The sequence below is a fragment of the Paroedura picta genome, chromosome 1, assembly GCF_049243985.1.
Source record: "Paroedura picta isolate Pp20150507F chromosome 1, Ppicta_v3.0, whole genome shotgun sequence".
NCBI lineage: Eukaryota > Metazoa > Chordata > Lepidosauria > Squamata > Gekkonidae > Paroedura > Paroedura picta.
The window spans coordinates 138,315,355-138,337,182 of NC_135369.1; the positions used below are offsets into that span (position 1 = coordinate 138,315,355).

Sequence of the window (21,828 nt, forward strand, 5' to 3'; positions counted from 1 at the left end):
GACAGACAAATAAAGAAGGAGTAATACTATATGTTAAGAATATATACATTCGTGAGGAAATATATGTGTTTGAGCATGACAGTTCAGCTGAGAATCTTTGAGTAAAAATAAAAGGAGTAGGAAATAATAGTGGTAATATGGTGGAGGTCTGTTATAGACCACCAGGCCAGGCGGAGGACTTGGATGAGATGCTCCTAGACCAAAGTTCTCAGAGAGACAAGACCTAGTGGTCATGGGGATTTCAATTACCCAGATATCTGTTGGAAGACCAGCTCTGCTAAAAATTACCTTCAAGGCCATACGCGGTCAGGGCCCAGTGTACCTGAGGGACCGCCTCCCCGCCTATGCCCCCAAAAGAGCTCTACGCTCTACTGCCTCCAATCAGCTAAGGATCCCTGGCCCTAAAGAAGTCCGACTGGTCTCGACCAGGGCCAGAGCATTCTCTGTTCTGGCCCCTACCTGGTGGAACGAGCTCCCAGAGGAGATCAGGGCCCTGACGGAGCTTAAACAGTTCTGCAGGGCCTGCAAAAAGGAGCTCCTCCACCAGGCATTTGGCTGAGACCAGACGTAATCTACAGCGACCAAGGGCCCCTGCTCCCCCCCACCCCCCCCCTCAGAATTCAATCAATAAGCCCTGGACCTGTTTGTATTACGATTGTTTACTGTTATACTGTGTTGTGTTTGGTTGCAATTGTTGGTTATCGATGTACATGTTCTACAGACTGTTTTATGTATGGTTCTCTGTTATAATTTAAACCGCCCTGAGCCTCCGGGGAGGGCGGTATAGAAGTATAATAAATAAATAAATAAATAAATAAATAAATAAATAAATAAATAAATAAATAAACAAACAAACAAACAAACAAACAAATAAATAAATAAATAAATAAATATGAAAAGTCTTCATTTCAAAAATGAAAAAATTCATTAATTGTCTTGCTGACAACTTCATTTCCCAGAAAGTGGAAGGGCAACCAGGGGGTCTGCTGTTTTAGACTTGAGTCTCACCAATAGGGAAGAACTGGTTGATGAGGTAAAAGTTGTGGGTGTGCTTGGTAATAGTGACCATGAGATTTTGGACTTTATGATCTTGGGAAAGAGAAAAGCTGTCACACAAACAGGCTGGACTTCAGGAGAGCAGATTTTAACTAACTTAAAATTATGTTGAGTAGAATCCTATGGTCAGAAAAACTTAAAGAAATGGAAGTCCAAGAAGGTCGGGAGTTTCTCAAAAGTGAAATAATGAAGGCACAATCTTCCTAGAGAAGTAAAACTGGGAGGAACCTAAAGAAATCAAGAAGGCTCCATAGGCAGCTTTCAAAAGAATTGAACAATAAAAAGACTCATTTAGGAAGGGGGACCTTATAACCAAGGAGGAATATAAACAAATAACCAATGCTTGTAGGGAGAGTGTTAGAAAAGCTAAAAAGCTCAGTATGAGAGGCTAGCAAGAAATACTAAAAACAGCAAGAAAGAGTTCTTTAGTTATATTCAAAGAAAGAAAAATAATAGGGACAGGGTGGGACCATTGCGGGGACAAGAAAGTGACAATGTAACAGATGAAGAGAGGGCTGAATGCTCAATTCCTACTTCTGTTCAGTCTTCTCTTGCAAGGGAGAATCGTACTCAACATGGCAAAAAGATATTCATGCGGCCTTGCTAAAATACGATCAGCATGTAAAATGCATTAGCCAGCCTACAGTGGGTGCGGTATGAATGGCATTTAAAAATGAGGGATGGCAATGGCAACTCACAAGTCAGTTTCTTCAGCCTTGAGACCCTAACACATAATGAAGGAAGCATGGCACTTTTACACCCTGCCCCTCAAAAGCACACAAAGCTGCTAGTCTTCCTTCTTGGAGTTTTGGATCATAGCAGGGGCAGGATGAGAGAGATCTTCCCACCACCCCTTTTTTAATGTCAATTGGGCCTCTATCTTCACCTTTGTATTCACAGATGGAATGCAGAGCAGGGACTGTCCAGGAGGAACAAAGAGGAGTGCGGTAAAGCAAGACTGACAGCTAAATGGCTTCTGCTAAAAGGAACCTGTAGATCAAGCCAGAAAGCCACCACACAAGCAGATGAATAAGCAAATGGAGTTGTCCTTACCTGGAGATATCTTCATCAGCTGTGAGTTCCTGCTCCATCAGTAAAAATACCTGAACCTGAAGGTCAAAGCATTGTATTTTTAAAGTGTTTCTTCATAAATGGGCCTAAGTTTCAACCCTTCCTTTCTTCCCAAGGGCAATTGAAACACAGCTAAAGCTAGCCTGTCGAGAATCCAGCCGGCAGAGAAATGTAAGCCAATCCTTTCACCAACAGCCATCTCTCAGGCTGCTTTCCTAGCACAGGGAAGGACAGACAGGAGCAGCCTGGAGACGCATCAGCATCCACATCTAAGTCAAGGCAGGGATTTGTTTAAGAGTACCCAGATAGCTACAATCCTGGCTCTGCTACTTATAACTCAGTGTTTATTACTCAGCAAAAGAATCTGCCTTGCCTCATCTTTCTGTGCCATGAAGGCAAGAGGATACAGGAGGAAAGCACACGCTATAAAGCCCACATCCTAGCTTTATTTGCCCCTGACTGGAGACAACTGCAGGGACAGACTCTTCTTCTCTCCTGCCTTCGTGCTCTCAGTCAGTATCAGACAGTTATGAGAACTCACTACGGACTGATCAAGAGGAGCAGCTACGTTAGTCTGTCGGTAGCAGCAGAAAAGAGCAAGAGTCCCGGAGCACCTTAAAGACTAACAAAATGTGTTGCAGGGGAGGAGCTTTCATAAGTCCCTGCTCACTGCTGATATCTAAAGAAGTGAGGCTTGACTCACCCCTCCCCCTCCCCCTTGTTCCTGTGGGACCAGTGGCTTTAGACAGTAACGAGAATTTTAATCATTGTTTTTAATATGTTAACTTTTAATGATTATGGAAGGGATGTATATTTTTGAGGTTTTGTAAACTGTGCCAAGGTGACCATTCATGAGGGTGCAGTATAAAAAACCCAAAATAAATAAAATACATTAATAATAAAAGAAGTTCCTACTCTACCCCCAATTGTGTTATAGTCTTCAAGGTGCTCCCAGGCTCTTGCTCTTCTTTAACATGACTGAACGAATGCTCATGATGACTTATACAAGGAAATGATACTATGGCAGGCCCTAATAAAAAGTATCCCGTGACTTTTGGGTTTGTTTTTTTGTCATCTGATGTCAGTCGTCACCGCTAAACATTCCCCCTGCGAGTGTTCCCAATCAAGCGAGCAGATGGGCACTCACCAGCTCTGTGATCATGGTGGGCCAAAGGGAGGTCAGATGCTGTGGAGACATTCTTAAAAGCAAGACTCTGAAAAACAGGAACACCTGGGAGTGAAGGGTGGGCACCTGTGGCAGGCGGAGACTTTCTACCAGCCTTTCTGCAACAGAAAGTCAAAAAAGATCTCTCAGTCCAGACACTCGCCATCAAAGCATTCATTTACGGAAGAAGATTCCCAGTGACCACAGAGAGCTTGTACGTAAGAGCGTGGCATGGAAATCTTTGTCAGAACAAAGCAGGTGTTAATGTTAATAGAAATCCACAGTTTCCCCCAGTTTCTTTGTGCAGGTAAATAGCTAGTCTTCATAAGACTTCATAAGATGTACCCTGTATTCCTAATGTAGAGAATGAGATGTAAAATGTAAGAGTAAGATCTCTTACTAATGGACACCAGCAAACTCTGTGTGAATGCTACTTACCACGCGAGGGTATTAACAGATGGGTTGGATATAGAACCAATACTTTAATAATTTAGTCATAATGAGGATTAAGTTATCCAACACTTCAAAATAAAGTCCAGTAGCTTGCAAAACCCCTCTAGGTGAACCTTCCTGATGCAGTGGGCCATAAATTGAAAACTTGCTGTTCTGTGCACATCCCATCTTTCTCTGATCCGTTCAACTGGTATAGGAAAGGCGACAGGTCTCATAACTGCTGAAATCCACAGGCCTGACCTAGACCATTTATGCACTGGGAACATCACTGCCCCAGCTCCCATGCAGGAACACAAATCAAGGGTGGATGAGGTGCACCAGGCCAAATGCTCCCTTGTGTGGATGCAGGAAGAGGTGGGGCAACCTGCCACTACTAAAACTCCAGCCTGCAGCCTGGCATGAAACCTCCAGTGCGTAAATGGTCTTAAAGGAAACTTTGCTTACAATTGCATATTGATAGCTGCCTGTTTTAACACTATTCCTTAAGTCTCTCTGCTGATTTGTCTAGCATGCCATGCCCACCACCCAGACATGATCAGGCATGGGGAAAATGGTGACTAGTTTTCTCTTCAGGTGGCAGTTTTGGACCCCCCACGGAGCCCAGTTCATGTGGGCCTTTCAAGTGTAGGGGGGTGGGCTTTTAGGGGGTGCTTCCGCTGGAAGGCTCAGTGGAAGCAGAATGCTGAAAAGGCTTCGTCTACCCACGTCATTTGGGCTTGTACTTGTTTTCAAAATGTTCCCTTTTAAAGTCTGGTTATGTTGTGAATTGCCTCCAAAAAAGTCCACTTTTCTCATTTTCCATAGTCAAGAGAACCCTTCAATTATTTCTTAGCAGCTATTGTTGGTCTCAGATGTCACAATAGGCCTTTGTTATCCAGGGCCAGCTGGCTCATTTGCAAGAGTAATATATTCTTTTGGGTCTGTTACTTTGATGTCATAGATTATGATATAATAGACACAAATGACTGCTTTAGGGTAACAAGAAAACTTTGGGTTTTTCATTCCAAGATCCTCAAGCCACTAAATAAAAGAGCAACGTTTGATATATTTATGCTAACAACATTTGTATACTTTTTTGATCCGTGTCAGTGGAATGATTGGGTGGGTATCTAGAAATGGGAGGGACTTCACCAAAAACTCACATTGTTGGAGGTCATAGTAGGAAGTATTATCTGTAAAAGCCAATCAACTGGAATGATATCAGTAAGAACAGACAATGTACAACACCTATTGTTTATCCAAAGTAAAAGCAACAGGGCCCATTTAATCAAAACTAATCTCAAATAAATGTCTGGGTAGACAAGTTATATATGTTTGTTTATTTTAAAGATTTATGTCCCAATCTCCAGATGTTGTCCTAGGACTTCAAGCAAGCAGACCATAGCATGAATCAAGGGACAGAACAATCACAGCTAATCGTATGACTCAGAGGTTAACAGGAAAAGGTTGCCTCCTTTGTTCTGCTGGACATGTATCTAACTGACACACTCTAATGGGCTAAGACGTAATTTTGTCCCACGTACTGCAACATTTCCTCTGTTGCAACACCAGTCCTTCCTTACCTTGTATATCTGGGAGGTACTTCTGGTATTGGTCCACTTCACTGCTAAAAATGGCAAAGGCTAGCCTCTTGAGGAGCATGGCTCGCTGTTCCAGCTCCACATCTCGATTTGCAAATAAGTTGAGTGAGCTGCTCTGAGCTACAGCCACACGGGCTAGAAGGAGAAATTACGCAATAATGAATGCTTCTTTTGGTGAAGAGAGGTTTGCTGATTAAGAGTATTATTTAGGCGATATGATTCAAGTGGATTCTACCACTCCAATCAGCTAAGCACAAGCTTTCCTGCGGTGCAAAGAATCTTCCTCTCAAGACAGACAAGTTCCCTTCTCACATGGGGTGAAGACTCAGTTCCCAACTGAGTAGAGAGGCAGGATCTAATTCACTATGACCAAAATGCATTTGGTCAGTGGACAGAATGTATTTTCCTTGCGTATGTGTAAATCCAATACAATGCACACTACAATGATCATACAAGAAACAGTTGACTAAATTGTAATAGTTGTGTACAGTTCTGAGTTAATCTGGGGAATCCCCTATTTTTGGCCATAGAATGTGTGTGGTGGGTACATGAAGATTCAAATATGTTGGGCCTGCACAGTACTTGAGGACTTTCTGCTGATTTAAAAGGGGTACAATAAATTCTTGTTGTGTGCAGACAATTATTTTCATATCAGCAAAAGATTTAGTTTCTCTACTGACAAGACATTTAAAAAAACACAAAACAGACTTTTACACTCAAAGTTAATTCACCGCATGTTCATTCCAAGTCATTCCATGATTTGCAACAGGGCTTTATCATCCCTGTGCTCCTGTCCCCTCCCTCCTTCCTTGTCCCAGGGCAGACAGCCATGGAACAAATGGGCATCACTACAATTTGCAACAGAGCAGAGTTATATATTGGACCTGTGTGCTAAAAGTAAACTCCCCAACAGTGTTTCCTCCCTCTCAGTGTTTTTTTGTTCAGGTCTATCGGACCCCCCAGCATTTTGGGATTCCTGGAAAAAACCTGGATCCCAATACTGGTAAAGTATTCAGATCTGGGATTTTTTGGAAATCCCACATTTTTTGGGATGAACAGACACAAGTTGAAAACTATGGAAGGGGGGGGGGGGAAGCAGCAGCAAAGTTGCAAAAAACAGCTGAGAGGTAGCTCAGCTGGCAACTCTTTTGGGCAATCCCTTTAAACTGAACTACCCCAAACTTTAAACTGGCTACCCCAAACTAGCTGCACCTGTGGAGAGAACTCTTTCTTCCAACTAAGTTGGGGCTCTTTTGGGCAGTTTAGTTTAAACTAAACTGTCCATGAAGGTCCCAGTTGAGTCAGAAGGGAGAGTAGCACTCCTCTCCTGGCAAAGCTATTTTGTGGGCTGTCTTCTGCATAACCTTTGAACACCCCCTGTTTAAAGAGACTGCAGCTTGAAAACAGATGAGCACTGGGAGCAATCTGTTCCAGCCCCTCAGCTGTTTTTTGTGGGTTGCCAATAATCCCCAAATATATCTGGGATTTTTTTTTGTGGTGGTGGTGGGAGGGGGGTTCTGGTCCAAAAAATACCTGTTATGTTTGGGATGCCAAAATATACCCCCAAAATACCAATGAAGTGTTTTTCTGGGTATATTTTTGGATTGGGTAGATATGAATGAACACCCCTAATCCCCAGCTTTTGCAGTCCATTTCAACAATGCATGTAACATTTGAAAGTCTTATACATAAAGTAACAAGGCAGCACTCACTCATCAAATCCCTAAATGTGGTTTTGTCATGGGTCATCAGATTATCCATAATTGCTCTCCAACTAAAAGGGGGGAAAACATCACTGTCATAAGTAAAGCATGACATTTGTGCTATCATTTACACTAAATTATTTTTTGTGTTAAGGCATCTTTAGATTGTAGCCTGAACCCAAGCTGCAAATGGCAGCTATTAACAAGACACCTCTTAGCAATTGGGCCAGAAAGAGCAACATCCGCATGCATGTTAGTACCCTTTAAGAACCAAGGTGCTGATGCTCCAGCAATCACAGACTAAAGAAGCTCGGAGCGGAGCTTGACCAGGCAAGGAAGAAAAACAAATTAGCTTGGTTCTGTCCCAGACATTTATCCTTTTCTGAGCCACCCTAATCTTGTATTTGGTAGGCTGGATCCCATCTAAATTCTGTGAATGGAATGTGATGTTCCTACCTCCTTCCACTGCAACCTGAAATACCCCTCCCCACAACACTCCTCACTAGGAGATGAGGGACCTCTAGGAACACCATGATGGGAGTTGAAGGTCTGCCATGGCAAGGGGGAAACTGCTTCCCTTCCTGCATGTGTGAATCTCTTCTGCTAGACCCAATCTAGACCCAATCTGGACCCAATTGTGCAACTACATTATGCAAGCTACCAAAGACTACCTAGAAGACACATGCATGCAGGATGAGGAAGGTGTAATGGGTTCATCAAGTTTGGTGAGAAGATCAGGCAGTGGGCTATAAGGAGACAGGCTCATGAAGGGCAAAGACTGCTGAGTGGCAGCTGAATCCAGAATAGGGGTGGATGTTGCAGCCAGATGGTGTGAAGAATCAAGGGCAGCATCATGTCAACTAGAAAGAGCCAGTCACTGGATTTTTAAGCCAGATGCCAGAGGTACAAATAGCAAGCAGCCTTACTGATTAACACAGGAAGCATCCATCTGAAAGAAGCTGGAGTCCATAAAAAGGTCGAATGCTTCCTTTTTCCACGCTCTCCTCGTGTACTGGTAACCACTCAGACTGCTCAGGAGCTGCACGCAGGCTCGGTAACTGGGCGCATTATGGGCACTGAGAAACAGAAGCCAACCAAATGGGAAATGATTTAAAAGAATGAAACTTGAAAATTCTTGTAAAAATCCCCCAAATAGCAGCAAAACATGCCAAATTAAGCTAACTCCAAATTATTCTGGCCACATGTGGAACACAGAAAGGACACTGGGCTTTCCCATCCCTTGACTTTTGCCGGACGTGATAACCACCAGCCTTTCTTCCACGTATACACCCCTCTCCTAGCCACCCCGGCTGTTAGTGGGGGCTGTCAAGATAGTGTTGCTATTTCCGCCATACGGTTTTTGTATTTTTCTGTAATTTTATAGGGTTTTAATGAGGGGTTTATTTGGGGATTCTATTATTGTTCTGAATTCTGCATGTAACCCACCACAATCCAGCCTGTCTGGGAGTGGCGTGCAATAAATCCAACAACAACAACAACAATAATAACACTGTTCCCACACATACAAAATGCTTTGAACTCAGGCATCAACTCTTAGAACCCCTCTGATAGCTAAGACATCATGGGAAGCATTTAGACTCTGTCTTGTATGTCATATGCCATCTTCATTCAAGCACGTCTGGAAAAATACGTGAGGCACACCACAGGACAAATATTTCTTTCTACAAGGAAGGTTATGCCGGTTACTGGATAAGAAAGCAAACCTTAGTCCAGTCAGCCAACAGGTGAACACCAGAGCATATGCTCCTCCTCTCCCCTCTCCTAAAAGCTACTTCAGAGTATTGAATTCTATTCCAATGCTGAACAGGGAGTTTATTTAGTTCATTTAGACCCTGCCTTTCTCCCCACTGGGGATTCAAAATGACTTCAGTTTTATCCGCACAGGAGCTTCATAAGGCAGGTTTGGCCAAGGATGTGTGTCTGGCCCAAGGCCACCCAAGCAAGTTTCAGTAGCTGAGCAGGGATTGGAACCTCGGTCTCCCAGAGCCTAGTCCAATGCTCTAACCACACATTACTTCAGCAGCATTTTAATTGACCTTCCCAGCTATAAATGGAAATAGAATTTCTTGGTTGCTTTACAAACTGATTGACCAATCTATTCTAAGTGCATTAAGTTCTATACCCAGTATGAAACAGAGGGGGGTACCTGTGATTACGAAGGTAAGGCACAACATAGTGCATTATGTTTACAAGGAGCGGAATAACTCTTTCCTTTTCATCACTGTAGAAAACCATATCCAAAAGATGTGCCAAAACCTGAAAAAGAATTTTAAATACCTTACACAAGTCAAAGAGGTAACAGTCTAGAAGTATTATTTAAAAGGATTTTAAAAATATTACAAAGCATCTTATTTAAAAGGAAGATTGTCCAGATCTTGCCTATGCTGACTGCTGAACGATGTTTAATTTCTAACTCCAGCTCTGTTATTTAGATCCACCTGTTACCTAAACAGAAGGACTGACATAATCTAGGCGGATGGTAAGGATGAGCCTAGTTATTGTCCTGTCAATGGTAGTCAACAACAGTCATACAGCTACTGAATTCATGATATCAGTCCTGAACTAAGTGAAGTTCACTCCCGCATTTCTGCTCCAGTGAAGGTGACTTCAACATTTCCATTCCACCAACGATTTAGCCTTCCGACCGATTAGCTAACCTCCCATTAGCAGAACAGAAACGTTGGCTCCTCCCCTAAATCTTCATCTGTAGTTCAAGACTGAACCTACAAACATGAAAAGCGTATAATACAATTTCCTGAGCAGAAAATATCTACTGCCCTTAAAATGTAATGAGTGCTTGTGAAGAAAAATGAACTTAGGTCAATAGTACTATTTCATGCAGCCAAAGGAAATAAAACGTCCGTTAAAAAAACCCATCCTCCCAACGCTTAGCTCTCACATTTCTGTCTTACGTCTTTTCAGAGATGTGCTCACCAGCTATCCGAAGGGCTAATGTTACAAGCCATACCAAGAAGAAAAAAGGCAAAATCCAACAAGCAAAATCTAAACTTCAGGAATGAATGTATGACTACATAGGTCAGGGCACAGCTCCTCAGTAGGGGGCGGCTCAATACGCATTTGCTATCAAAGCACTTAAATAAAACAGGTCTCTTTCATATTTCTGAGTCAAGCCAGATGGCAAGGGGGGGGGGGAAGGGTATCCTTACATAGTATGTTCGAAAGCTGCTTAAAGGAATGTTTACCTCAGAAAGCAATGTTAGGGCATGAACACTATATACAGACGGAGTTATACTTGAGGTTTCCATAGCCGGAGACAACATATCTAAATAGAAATGAAATTTTTAAAAAATGAAGAGGAAAAATATATCCAGAACTATGGCATATTCTAGAAACTGCGCATTTCAAAATCTGCAATACGTCAAATAAGCCAGCACTGGAATGTGTTCTCAAGATCAAATTCAATCACATTTACCCAGATACCCATCATGCTTAATCAATAGAGAAATTTGTCTAATCGATCCCCTCCATTCCATTTTTAATGCTCTTTTTCCAGTGAGTGGCAGTTTTTCTTTCCTCCAATTAATCCCCACAAGAACCCTGTCAAGTGGGTTAGGCTGAGTGTGTGAACGACTTGCCCAGTGTCACCCAAAGGGATTTGTGGCAGAGATCTGAATCTGAGTTTCCCAACCCATGATGCTACAGACAGAAACATGGCAGTTTTTGTATTTGACTAAATAATGCAGTACCCCACTGAGTGTTAAGCTCAAGGACAAAACAACTACTCTAAGAGGCACAATGATTTCACTGACAAAGTATGCTTATGGCTCAGTTAAAACATTTATAAAACTTTTATTGTGTTATCCATTGCCATAGCAGTAGCATGAACAATAACAGTGTGCAGGAAGCACATTGAGCAGCCGGAGAAAGGTTCAGCGGTGGCTACAGCAGCAACAGAGCTTAGAAGCCTCCAGCAAAATTGGCCACGTACCCACTTGGAGCTTAGCAGCGTGGCAGAGCCTGGGAACTACTCCAGGTCTGGCTATGGAGGTGGTGGTGCTATTGGCAGGTGTGGCTGTCGCTGCAGTGGAGCCCAGGAGCCACTCCAAGCTCAGCTGTGACAGGAGTGGTGCCTGGAAGCCACTCCATGCCCACCAGCAGCAGAGCCAGCAGCCCCTCTAAGCCTGGTTGCGGCAGCAGCAGAGCCCGGCAGCCCCTCCAGGCTCAGAGCAGCTTGCAGACACCCCCCCTGCTGTGGCTGGGCTACAAAAGGGTCAAGCCAGATGGCAAGGGGGGGGAAGGGAAAGAGAGATCCCCTAAGAGCATCAGAGCCCCCTCCCCCACTTGTAATTATTATAAAACCAGTCAGGAATGTCCGATAAACATATTTTGACAGCTCGTCTAGCTGGGGATTGCACTCAAAAATCTATAGCTTTAGTTGGATTGTGGAACTGAAGTTTGATAAGAAGATTGCTACTACACAGCAAAAAATAAATCCACAAGTAAGTTTTAATTCTGGGTGGAGGGGGAGGTCACCTTCAACATCAGATTCTAAGTTGTTTCCGTCAACCATTATTTTGGGGGAAGGCTTAACTTCTAAATTCCGTCTTAGCCATGTTGTCTGTTCCAAGGAAGAGCCAGCAATGGCCCCAATGGCATCCACTATCTTGTGCGTTACATCCTGATGGAGGAAAAACACCAGATATCATGGAAAGATTCTTGCACATAAGAGAAGAAATTAGTTTTCTTGCAATAACTGCTGGGGAAAAAAATCTCTACAAAGACGATGCATAATGTCAACAAGGGCCCTGAACAGACTGTTGCAAAGGGCTCAACTGGTGGCATTCAGAACCCTTTACAACAATGGATACACTAAACCTACTGCTGAAAGGCCTAGCTAGTTTTTCCACTGGCAAAAGACACTTTTGTTAGCAGAAAAGAGCGCATGTTATTTTCCTGATGACTCCCACTTCCTATTGTGCCCTCCATCCCTTTCCCAGTGGGATACATTTTTAGGAGGCAGAGCAGCCTACAAAGTGCGTAGATGTGTGTCATAAAGTTCACCTGCACAAATTCCACTCCACTAGGCTAAATAGGATCAATGCCATAAACACCAAAGTGTGCAAAGACGGAAACTATCAGAAGCCATCTGGGGTTAGTGATAACTCTCATACACTTGAAGAATTTGTTTTCTAAATCAAGATAAAGTTCTGCTAGGAATTGACCTTTTATTTTTTGATTAGTAAAATTCAGGTTGACCTGAAAGCTGGTTGTACAAATGAGGCAGTTAATAAATGCTCATATAAATAAATATATTTATTTTGTTATCTGTTCTCCAATTCTACAAGCCCACATGCAATGGATTTACAGAGAGAATGGCAGAGAGGTACTCTTACTGCAAGGGACAGCCACACTTCGGAAGCTGTAGATTTCAAGGGTATTCTTGGAGCAGTGCTCCAGGAGATGGGGGTCAGAGGGTCAAAGAAAGGGGCCTGTACTTTCAGGGCATTCTTTCAATGGAAAAGGGGTTTTGAGCCTTTGCATTCAAGGTTAAAAAAGGAGGTGAAACTGACAACCCCATCACTAGTTCTGTTTATTTTCCTCCACAAAACAGAACCAATAATGGTGAATGAACTCTGGGGAGAAAAGGGTTGAGGAAGTGAGGCTTTAGTTAAAGGAAGAATCTATTTTACCCTCCTTAGAAGAGCAGCAGTGGTGGGCTAAGGAGGAAGGAATGGATGAAGTTCTCCCGCCTGCAAAATTAGATATCTTTTTCTGAAATATTGCCTGACTTACAATGAACAGACTAGCGCTGGGTTAGCATTAAGTCCCCCACCCCAGTTTCTCTTAAACCACAGATTCTGTGTGTAAGAGTTGTGGATACAGAAACAACATCACTAACAGAACACGGCAGTCAGGTTAGTCATGCAGGGGTGGGCCAAACTAGCTCTCCAGATGTCCATGGCCTACAGTTCCTATGAGCTCCTGCAGTGGACATCTGGAGAGCCACAGTCTGGCCATCCGTGGTAGAGCTTTCAATTTTTAAAGGTAGCATAACACAAGTAACTGAGGATATAGTTTCTTACCTGAAGATCTCTTTGGTCCTTCTTATTATCCAATGTGGGATTTTTCATGATAAATTCATTCAAAACCCTTTAAAAAAGAAAACTTTTATATAAAATATTGCATACATTAAGGAGAGCAAGGCAAAAAGGGAAAGCAATAACAAAGATAAAAGAGGCTCACAAATATTACTAAGAGCTACCGTGTGCATGTCAGAATTATCTGATTCCGACTGAAGTTTTTCATGTTCTATTGAAGGCCACTCTATAGGGTTAACCCAGCTTTGAAATGGTTTTGGGGAAATCTCCACAAAGTTCCCATGTATAAGCAGAAGGTTCATATTCAATTTTCAAATTCTCGCCCCTACCATGTACTCACAGACGTTTTTAAGAATGGATGATACTTGAATACATTGAGAGAAGTTAATCTGAAATCAATTTGAAATACCATGGCCATCCATATATATAAAGAGTGATTCATAATTCTGATGATGTGCTGAACGTTCTAAAGACTCCAAAGCAAGCCCCACACACCAGGAGCCTTCTGAATCTTTGGTGCACCAGCAGAAGTTCCCTGCCCTCATGGGGTGCAGAGAGAAGCCTCTCCATGCCCTGCGGGGGTGGCATTGGGGCCATGCAGCCAGGCAGTACCTCTCCCAATGGGGAGAGGCACTGCCCTGCTTCTAAAGACCCCCGCCCCTGCGGAGCAGGGAAAGTGCTGGGGTCAGGGAGAAGCACTGCCTGGCTCATTAAGTCCCCCGTAGCTGTGGGCACAGAGAGAAGCCTCTCTGACTGCCAACCCCCTACCTAGCGCCCGGTGCACTTCTGGACATATCAAGCGTCATTTCTAATGTATATATAATCAGACTGCTGCCAAAACTTGCTACTTATTGTGGAAAAAAATCAGCCAGGTAGATACTACCATAAATACTAATATTTAACATTGAAGTGCAGCAAGGTCACAAATCAGGACAAACTAAGAACTTTAAATCCTAGATTCCAGTAAGAGAGGTTTAAGACATCTGTGATTTCAGCTTCTGCAAACAGATTATTAAGATCAAAAGCTTTTCAAATATGAAGTGGTACAACCAAAAAACAACATTCTTCAAGTATCATAAGAGCTACTTATCATCAAGAGTATTTCAGAGTGACATCTTATGAATTCTCTCCACTAGGAGCGTTACATCTTATGAATTTGCTCCACTAGGAGCAAAGTCTTTCTCCAGTAAAAGGAGCTTGCTCTGGAAGAACAGGTGTCCTTCAGGTGACTTGAGGGATGAATTCACAGGCTCTATCGCACTCTTTTTCATATAGCGTTTGGTTGTGATTCCAAGTAATTCAGGACTCATGCAAACGGAATTGCTCACCTACCCAAGTATAAGAAATTGTCCTGGAGCTGGAAGGCCAAGCTGAATGGAATCCTTCAGAAGAAGTAGAAGTGAGGCCCAGCTGTCTACTAGGTTGGACACTGGGATCCTACAAGAACAGAGACAGACATAAAAAGAAACCTCACATGCTTCTCAAAAGCCTGTCATTATCGTATTTATTCATCTCGCAGCTTGCTGTCAAATAAAGAGAACAAAAAAATTTGTCTTGTATTTAATTTAATGTCCAACATTTGCTAAAGTTAACATACAGAACTTTAAAAGCCACAGAAAGAAATTCTGCAGAGTTCTAAGCTTCCATGAGAGTCTAATTTCATAATCAAAATTGAGTTTTTCAACAAGCAGAACTAGATTTCAGTTCCACACTGGACATGGCGCTCAAAGTTACTCGTTTCATTATTTCTGTACCATATTTAATGACAATGAAGGAGATTAAAAAATGATTCAGAATTAGCTTCAAAGCCCATTGTAAAAATGGGCTTTGAAAGGCCTGGCAGTTTGGAGGGCTCCCGCAGAGGGTGGATCCGCAAAGAGGTTTCTGCGGGAGAGGGGAAGTGCTCCGGGAGCCACAGGACATGGGGAGGGCGACCCATTGCGGGGGGGGGGGGCAGGCACGCTTGGAGGTGCCTACCCCCTCCATCCCCTCCAGCGGCCGGGAATCTCCCCCCTCTTTCTTCTTGCCTCCCCTCTCCCTCGCGTGGCCATTCCTGGCAGGGCTCACCCTCCAGGAGATGGCAAACTGGAAGGTCTCAGGCAAGGAGCACTGGGCCCCGTGGTGCAGCCGGGTGTAGCAAGCGACGATGCCCGAGATCTACAGGCTGCATGTTGCATGCGGGGAGAGGGCTTGAGGGAGAGGTGGGCCAGTGGTCGTGCCTCCCTGTCTTTGGGCTTTCGCTGCTCGGGGCTCATACGGGCTCCTCTGCTCATGTGTGGGTCTGAGGCAGTGGGGCGAGAGCTAGTGGGGGGGGGGCGGCAGGTGCAGGGATGGGCTCAACAGTGAGGGAGGAAGGCGCAGGAGGCAAGGGCCCACAGCAGTGGCTGCCCCTCCTGCTCTTCGCCTCAGCAACTCTCAGGCTGTGCACTGGGTGTTGTGCTGTATACTGCCCCAGGCCGACATTCGAGCACAGCATGTGGCCGGGTGTGCTGGTGAGGCGGCAGGGCGAGGGTGTGCTGGTCGGGCAGGAGCTGTAGGAGGTGTCCTGGGTGGTGAGGGAGGGAAGGAGGTGCAGGAGGTGAGTGTCAGCCAGGGCTCGTGTACTCGTGGCGGCAGGCGCCCCTCCCGCTCTTCACCTCAGCGCAGGCCAGGCCGAGCAGAGAGCCAGCCAGGGCTCCACAAGTGCACTGGCATTGGTGCTCAGACAGTGTCTGGGCGCGAGGCTTTCAGAGCGCTGCATGGTTACCAAGTGGGGCGGGCCCTTTAGGGGCCACAGAGCGTGTCCGGCCGGAAACAGAGGCCAGACACAGGAAAGAGAACTCAGACATTGGCCAGACATGTTCCACCCAGGAGGGCTTTTCACAAATATTAGAGGCACTAAATGGTAAGGATATCACTGCTTTACCTCTGAATGTATGCGAAGAAAAACTGCAACATGCAGACTTCCAGTGACAGATGCTTCTAGAAAAATTTGATAAAGCATTAAATAAGAAAGAGAAGTATTTTTAAAGTCCAACATTGAGGAAACAAAATAATTATACAGATAATATTGACAGGGCACTTGAAGAGGTTGCTGTAGTCCCATGTTACAATGCTTAAACATGACTGTCCTTAGGGTTTTAATGAAATATTTGACTTTAGCCTCTGCCTTGAACTGAAGGCTCCATTGCTGCTTATAAAAAGCTACAGGAGCTAAAGTTTGCAACATTTACAGAAAGGTTGCTGTTATTCTTGCCATTTTATGAAGACAGGCAGTGCAGAATAAAATTTTTCGCTTTGTAACAGCAACAAATATATAGGATGTTTTATTGGACACAGTATAAACTAGGTCACTCTTTAAATTCAAATCTAACAAAAAAAAAGCTTTCCAGTTTCATCCCAAAACATTCAGATTCAAATCAAATTACCTTTTCACACCCACCCACAATAGGCTACCGAGTGTAGAGGAATCAAAATGGGCTGATGAACAGGGATGGGCACGAACAACATGTTTGTGAACATCGTTTCAGAAACCATGAACCGGCCAAAATTCATGACAAAGTTTAGTTCATCAGCCAGTTCATGCTTATCCCTCATGAATTTAAATCGTCCCATTCACTGCAATCCAATATCTCAAATAGATGTCACAGAATGCGGTTAAGTTTACAACCCCCCCCCCAATACTGATTTCATTTACAATGGCTCAAATAAACCATCCTAGCCTTTGATGGAAGAAAATATGCTTTTACCAGCACACTGTGGCCTTCTTCCTCAAACATATTCTTTGAGAAATTTAAAGATCAACTGAAACTCACAGCGATGCCACTGTTTCCATACCTTGTCCTTCGCGATTGCTGGTGGTTGCTTTAATACTTCTTTCACTGTTTGCATAACGGTCTCTGTTCTCATAACACTGATTGAACGAACTAAGTCCACCAGAAGGAGCTGCTCTTCACTGGCGGTAGGAATGACCTGGAAAATGACATCGTACCTTGTGTTTAGAGGCAATGACATCGTACCTTGTGTTTAGAGGCATTACTCTGCTAGGAAACAAATCTCTCTGTCTTTGCAACCTCTATGCCAGGGGTAGTCAAACTGCGGCCCTCCAGATGTCCATGGACTACAATTCCCATGAGCCCCTGCCAGCATGGACGTCTGGAGGGCCGCAGTTTGACTACCCCTGCTCTATGCAGTCATAGGTTTGCACTGTTATTGAGGCAGAATTACAGTTTACCAAGGTAGATGTTTCCCTAGTGGGAGCCAAACAGTTCCATGTTAGACTGTGCTTATTGTACTTAGCCACACACAGACACACTTTGCAAGGACACAGTGGGAAGGCATGCACAGTGAGTGGAAACAAGTCACTCCTTAATCAAACGGACAACCCAAGCCACAAAGCCATCTTGGCTGACTTCTATACCTTTGGGACAATCTCTGGTGGCAAATCGCAAAAACATCTAAGTGCAAACTTCTAGAGGACTGTCTAAGCTATGCGTGTATACTTGTAGTATTTCTCTTTTAAAAGGATGCTGCTTTTACCTTTGTAATCATGCAAAAGCTTCAGAAATGAAATCCCACAAGCTGCAGAAGCATAAAATAATCACTCCGTTCACAGTTAGATGCCATTACAATGTCAAATGACATAGAGTGGCAAAGCTCATAACTCATTCAGGAAAAGCATTTAGTGGCCATGCCAAGGAACTCTAATGTGCTCCCCTCCCACTCTTAGGCTTAATTGAGATATTAAAAAAAGAAATCCCTGTCAAGACAGATACAATGCTGGTTCTTTGCCATGTTAAATCATACATTCCCCTCCCCACCCAACAAGTTGAGATGGAAAGAGAAAGTAGCCCCTAAAATGCAGTTTCATCATGATGCATACTTTCACTAACCGAGGCCCAGTTCTGTCTCAGGTAGTGGGATTCTTAACCAGGATTAAAGTGAGGTTTGTTGTTGTTAGGTGCAAAGTCGTGTCTGACCCATCACGACCCCATGGACAATGATCCTCCAGGCCTTCCTGTCCTCTACCATTCCCCGGAGTCCATTTAAGTTTGCACCGACTGCTTCAGTGACTCCATCCAGCCACCTCATTCTCTGTCGTCCCCTTCTTCTTTTGCACTAGACACACTAGACGCAGTTTCGTTTTTATAGTGCTTAAATTATTAACCTGCACATTTTCTGGTGCACAGGAGTCTCTGGAGTCTGATTACAAAGTGATGTTTTGTACCTCTGAGCAAGAAAGCACAGAGGCTTTCAGCCTAGTGAGTTGCATTGGATCTATACAAATGACTTTGTAGGCTGGTCAGCAGCGTTTCTTTGCTCATTCCAAAATTCCAAATGTCAACACCACCAAAGCCAAAACTTTCCCCTCTGGGTTCCTTTCATCAGGAGCGTTTCAGCCAGGCAGCTTGCTGGAGAGTGCTTTGCCAGGGTGTGATTGCTTTATATTTTCCATTGTCAATCCTAGAGAGCCCTTCTTCCTGTGTGTCACTTGTAATTAAAACAGGATACATTTTTAAGTCTGATTCTTTCCTAATTTCTAGGATTCTAAACCTCATTTGCCTTTTGGAACTGTCCATAGAGTGTTCATGGCAAAGATACTGGAGTGGATTGCCATTTCCTTCTCCAGTGGATCACCTTTTGTCAGAGCTCTTGGGTACACGGCATAGCTCATAGCTTCATGGAGCTACGCAAGCCCCATTGCCACAACAAGGCAGCGATCCTTGAAGGGGAGATCAGATTGCCAACATACGCTGGATCATGGAGAAAGCTAGGGAGTTCCAGAAGAACATCTACTTCTGCTTCATTAACTATGCTAAAGCTTTTGATTGTGTGGAGCACAACAAATTGTGGCAAGTTCTTAAAGAGATGGGAACACCAGAGCATCTTATTTGTCTCTTGAGAAACTTATATGCAGGTCAAGAAGCAACAGTGAGAACCGGGCATGGAATCACTGATTGGTTCAAAATTGAGAAAGGAGTTCGGCAAGGCTGTATACTGTCGCCTTGCCTATTTAACTTGTACACGGAGCACATCATGAGAAAGGTGGGGTTAGGTGAGTCACAAATTGGGATCAAGATTGCAGGGAGAAATATCAACAACCTGAGATATGCAGATGATACCACTCTAATGGCAGAAGGTGAAGAGGAACTAAAGAGCCTCTTGATGCGGGTGAAAGAGGAGAGTACAAAAGTTGGCTTGAAACTCAACATCAAGAAAATGAAGATCATGGCATGCGGCCCTCTCAATTCCTGGCAAATAGATGGGGAAGAAATGGAGGTAGTGACAGATTTTATTTTCCTGGGCTCCAAGATCACTGCAGATGGGGACTGCAGCAAAGAAATTAAAAGACGCTTGCTCCTGGGGAGGAAAGTTATGGCAAATCTGGACAGCATCCTAAAAAGCAGAGACATCACCCTGCCAACAAAAGTGCATCTAGTCAAGGCTATGGTCTTCCCAGTTGCAATATATGGCTGTGAAAGTTGGACCATAAGGAAGGCCGAGCGTCAAAGAATTGAGGCTTTTGAACTCTAGTGCTGGAGAAGATTCTTGCGAGTCCCTTGGACTGCAAGGCGAACAAACCGGTCAGTCCTAGAGGAGATCAGCCAGAAGGCCAAATCCTGAAGATGAAACTCAAATACTTTGGCCACCTCATGAGAAGGAAGGACTCCCTGGAGAAGAGCCTAATGCTGGGAGCGATTGAGGGCCAAAGAAGAAGGCGACGACAGAGAATGAGGTGGCTGGATGGAGTCACTGAAGCAGTCGGTGCGAACTTAAATGGACTCCGGGGAATGGTAGAGGACAGGAAGGCCTGGAGGATCATTGTCCATGGGGTCGCGATGGGTTGGACATGACTTTGCACCTAACAACAACAAAAACTGAACTGATCAATGTTCGAATGACCGCCTTGTCTGACATACCTTGGCCCTTGCAGCATTTTTGTTCTGCTTCCTTTCATTCCATACAAATGCAATAGCTGCCATAAAATGAACACCATGATTCATTGAGATTGGGCCCAGTAATTCAAGGATTTGCTGTCTCAGATTCTGCAACAACATAAAAAAATTCACCTAATTCCAGCGCATGCATTCAACACATCAGTGTGCTGTTGGCCAACAAAACATAATAGAAAAAACATCCAACCACTTTTTTAAAGTTTTTGGTCAAGATACCATTGCATGTTATAGCCAGTTTGATATACATGCAGCTTCGAATTACTGCTTCCCAGTCTATAGTTGGTACATTTAATTAACTATAGTTCAGTCTAGAAAGTTAATCCACTTCTCTCGCACACATCAGCAATGTAAGTTTCTGACATCCTGACCTTTGTTGATCCAAGATTAATTGTGGTAACAGAAGCAGCAGCTGCTGCAGCAGTTTTCTCTGACGAATCTGCCTGGTGCAGGATGCTCCACAGAAGAGTCACAGATGACAGGATCATATGAAGAATAGACAGGATGCCACTGCGTGCTTCAAGCATGTGCTTCTGATCTACAGTAACCAGAAGCTGGTAAAGAAGAAAAAGTCAATCTCTCCCATAGTGACACAAACAATGGCCTAGTGCCCACACAAAGCTTCTCTATCTCTTGACCATGATTGGGAGACCTGCAATACCCCCTTCTTCAGGCTCACGCATTCCGGCTCTTCCCTTGTCTGGACGTTACGGTTAGCGGGAAGGGATGTGTCAGGGTGGGTCTTCTTGCATACCCAGGGAATTGCTGGTTGCCATTGTGGGATGCTAGGTGAATTTCTTCCAGGCCAGGATTCTGGAGATTTTGGTGGAGGGATCACTTGGGCATGAAATTAGGGTCACTGTGGGTGAGCAGGTAGTTATGAGTTCCTGCATTTTGCAGGGACTTGAACTAAATGACCCTGGAGTTCTGTTCCAACTCTATGAGTCTATGCTCAAACTAAGCTGGATTTTAATATTTAATGTTCTCTAGTTCAGTGGTCCGCAACCTTTTTCAGGTTGTGGACCGGTGCGGGGGCGATCCAGCTGCCGTGAATGCCGGCAGCCCATGCGCAAACGCTCATGCACGGCAGGTCCACACATGCGCCTTTGCTCCCTGCGTGGCCGCAAACGCACATGCGCAGCACTTTTGCGCATGTGCGTTTGCGGACGCTCAGGGTGCAAACGTGCATGCGCGAACCTGCTGCGCCTATGCGTTTGTGCCGGCGGCCACGCTTTTCTCTCCCCCCCCCCCGCAGAAAGAAGCTTGCTGGGCCGTAAGCTAATCGCTGCTTTGGCGGCCAATTTGCTTGCGCCCTGGGAAGTTTCTCACTGCGGTGGGGGGGGCAGGGAGAGGGAGCTGCGGACCAGTGGTTGGGGACCACTGCTCTAGTTCACTATTACTTCAAACTCTGATTTAAAGCTAATTATAGTTCATGTAAATCTTTGGGGTAACAGTGGGTTTATTTCCATGCCATGTTATATGCTCAACAAACACAAATCTTCTTTGTGTCAGTGGAAGATAATGAATTCAAAAGATTTCTCCATTAATATCAATGAGCAATCCCCTACTGACTTCAATAATAAACAGAACCATAACCGAAAATTAACATTACTATGAACCCCAAATGGGAAAAGCTGCCCAATTCACTGGCTTAAACAACAATTTCCTAATTTGTCCTCATACCGAGGCACGCTTACTTACTCAATATGCAGAAACTTAATTTAGGTCTATGTGGGAACTGATGCCTTTCTTAGCCCCACCCCAGCCCCCCAAAAAATTGAAAAAAGA

The 21,828-nt window shown here is 44.1% G+C and overlaps 1 protein-coding gene across 4 annotated transcripts in view; it reads right to left on the minus strand.

The window, feature by feature from the left end:
- Positions 1 to 21,828, minus strand: part of DOP1A (DOP1 leucine zipper like protein A) — a 76,963-nt gene that overhangs the window by 3,568 nt on the left and 51,567 nt on the right. For all 4 annotated transcript variants that reach the window (XM_077305814.1, XM_077305795.1, XM_077305820.1 and 1 more), the window contains 14 exons: positions 20,412 to 20,594; positions 20,008 to 20,133; positions 16,925 to 17,059; positions 16,014 to 16,069; positions 14,441 to 14,545; positions 13,094 to 13,160; positions 11,544 to 11,688; positions 10,253 to 10,332; positions 9,196 to 9,305; positions 7,955 to 8,104; positions 7,038 to 7,099; positions 5,308 to 5,460; positions 3,275 to 3,411; positions 2,110 to 2,165 (listed from right to left, as the gene is read on the minus strand). In XM_077305814.1, coding sequence (XP_077161929.1) covers positions 2,110 to 2,165; positions 3,275 to 3,411; positions 5,308 to 5,460; positions 7,038 to 7,099; positions 7,955 to 8,104; positions 9,196 to 9,305; positions 10,253 to 10,332; positions 11,544 to 11,688; positions 13,094 to 13,160; positions 14,441 to 14,545; positions 16,014 to 16,069; positions 16,925 to 17,059; positions 20,008 to 20,133; positions 20,412 to 20,594 — 1,565 coding nt within the window. The remainder of the gene's footprint in view (positions 1 to 2,109; positions 2,166 to 3,274; positions 3,412 to 5,307; positions 5,461 to 7,037; positions 7,100 to 7,954; positions 8,105 to 9,195; positions 9,306 to 10,252; positions 10,333 to 11,543; positions 11,689 to 13,093; positions 13,161 to 14,440; positions 14,546 to 16,013; positions 16,070 to 16,924; positions 17,060 to 20,007; positions 20,134 to 20,411; positions 20,595 to 21,828) is intronic.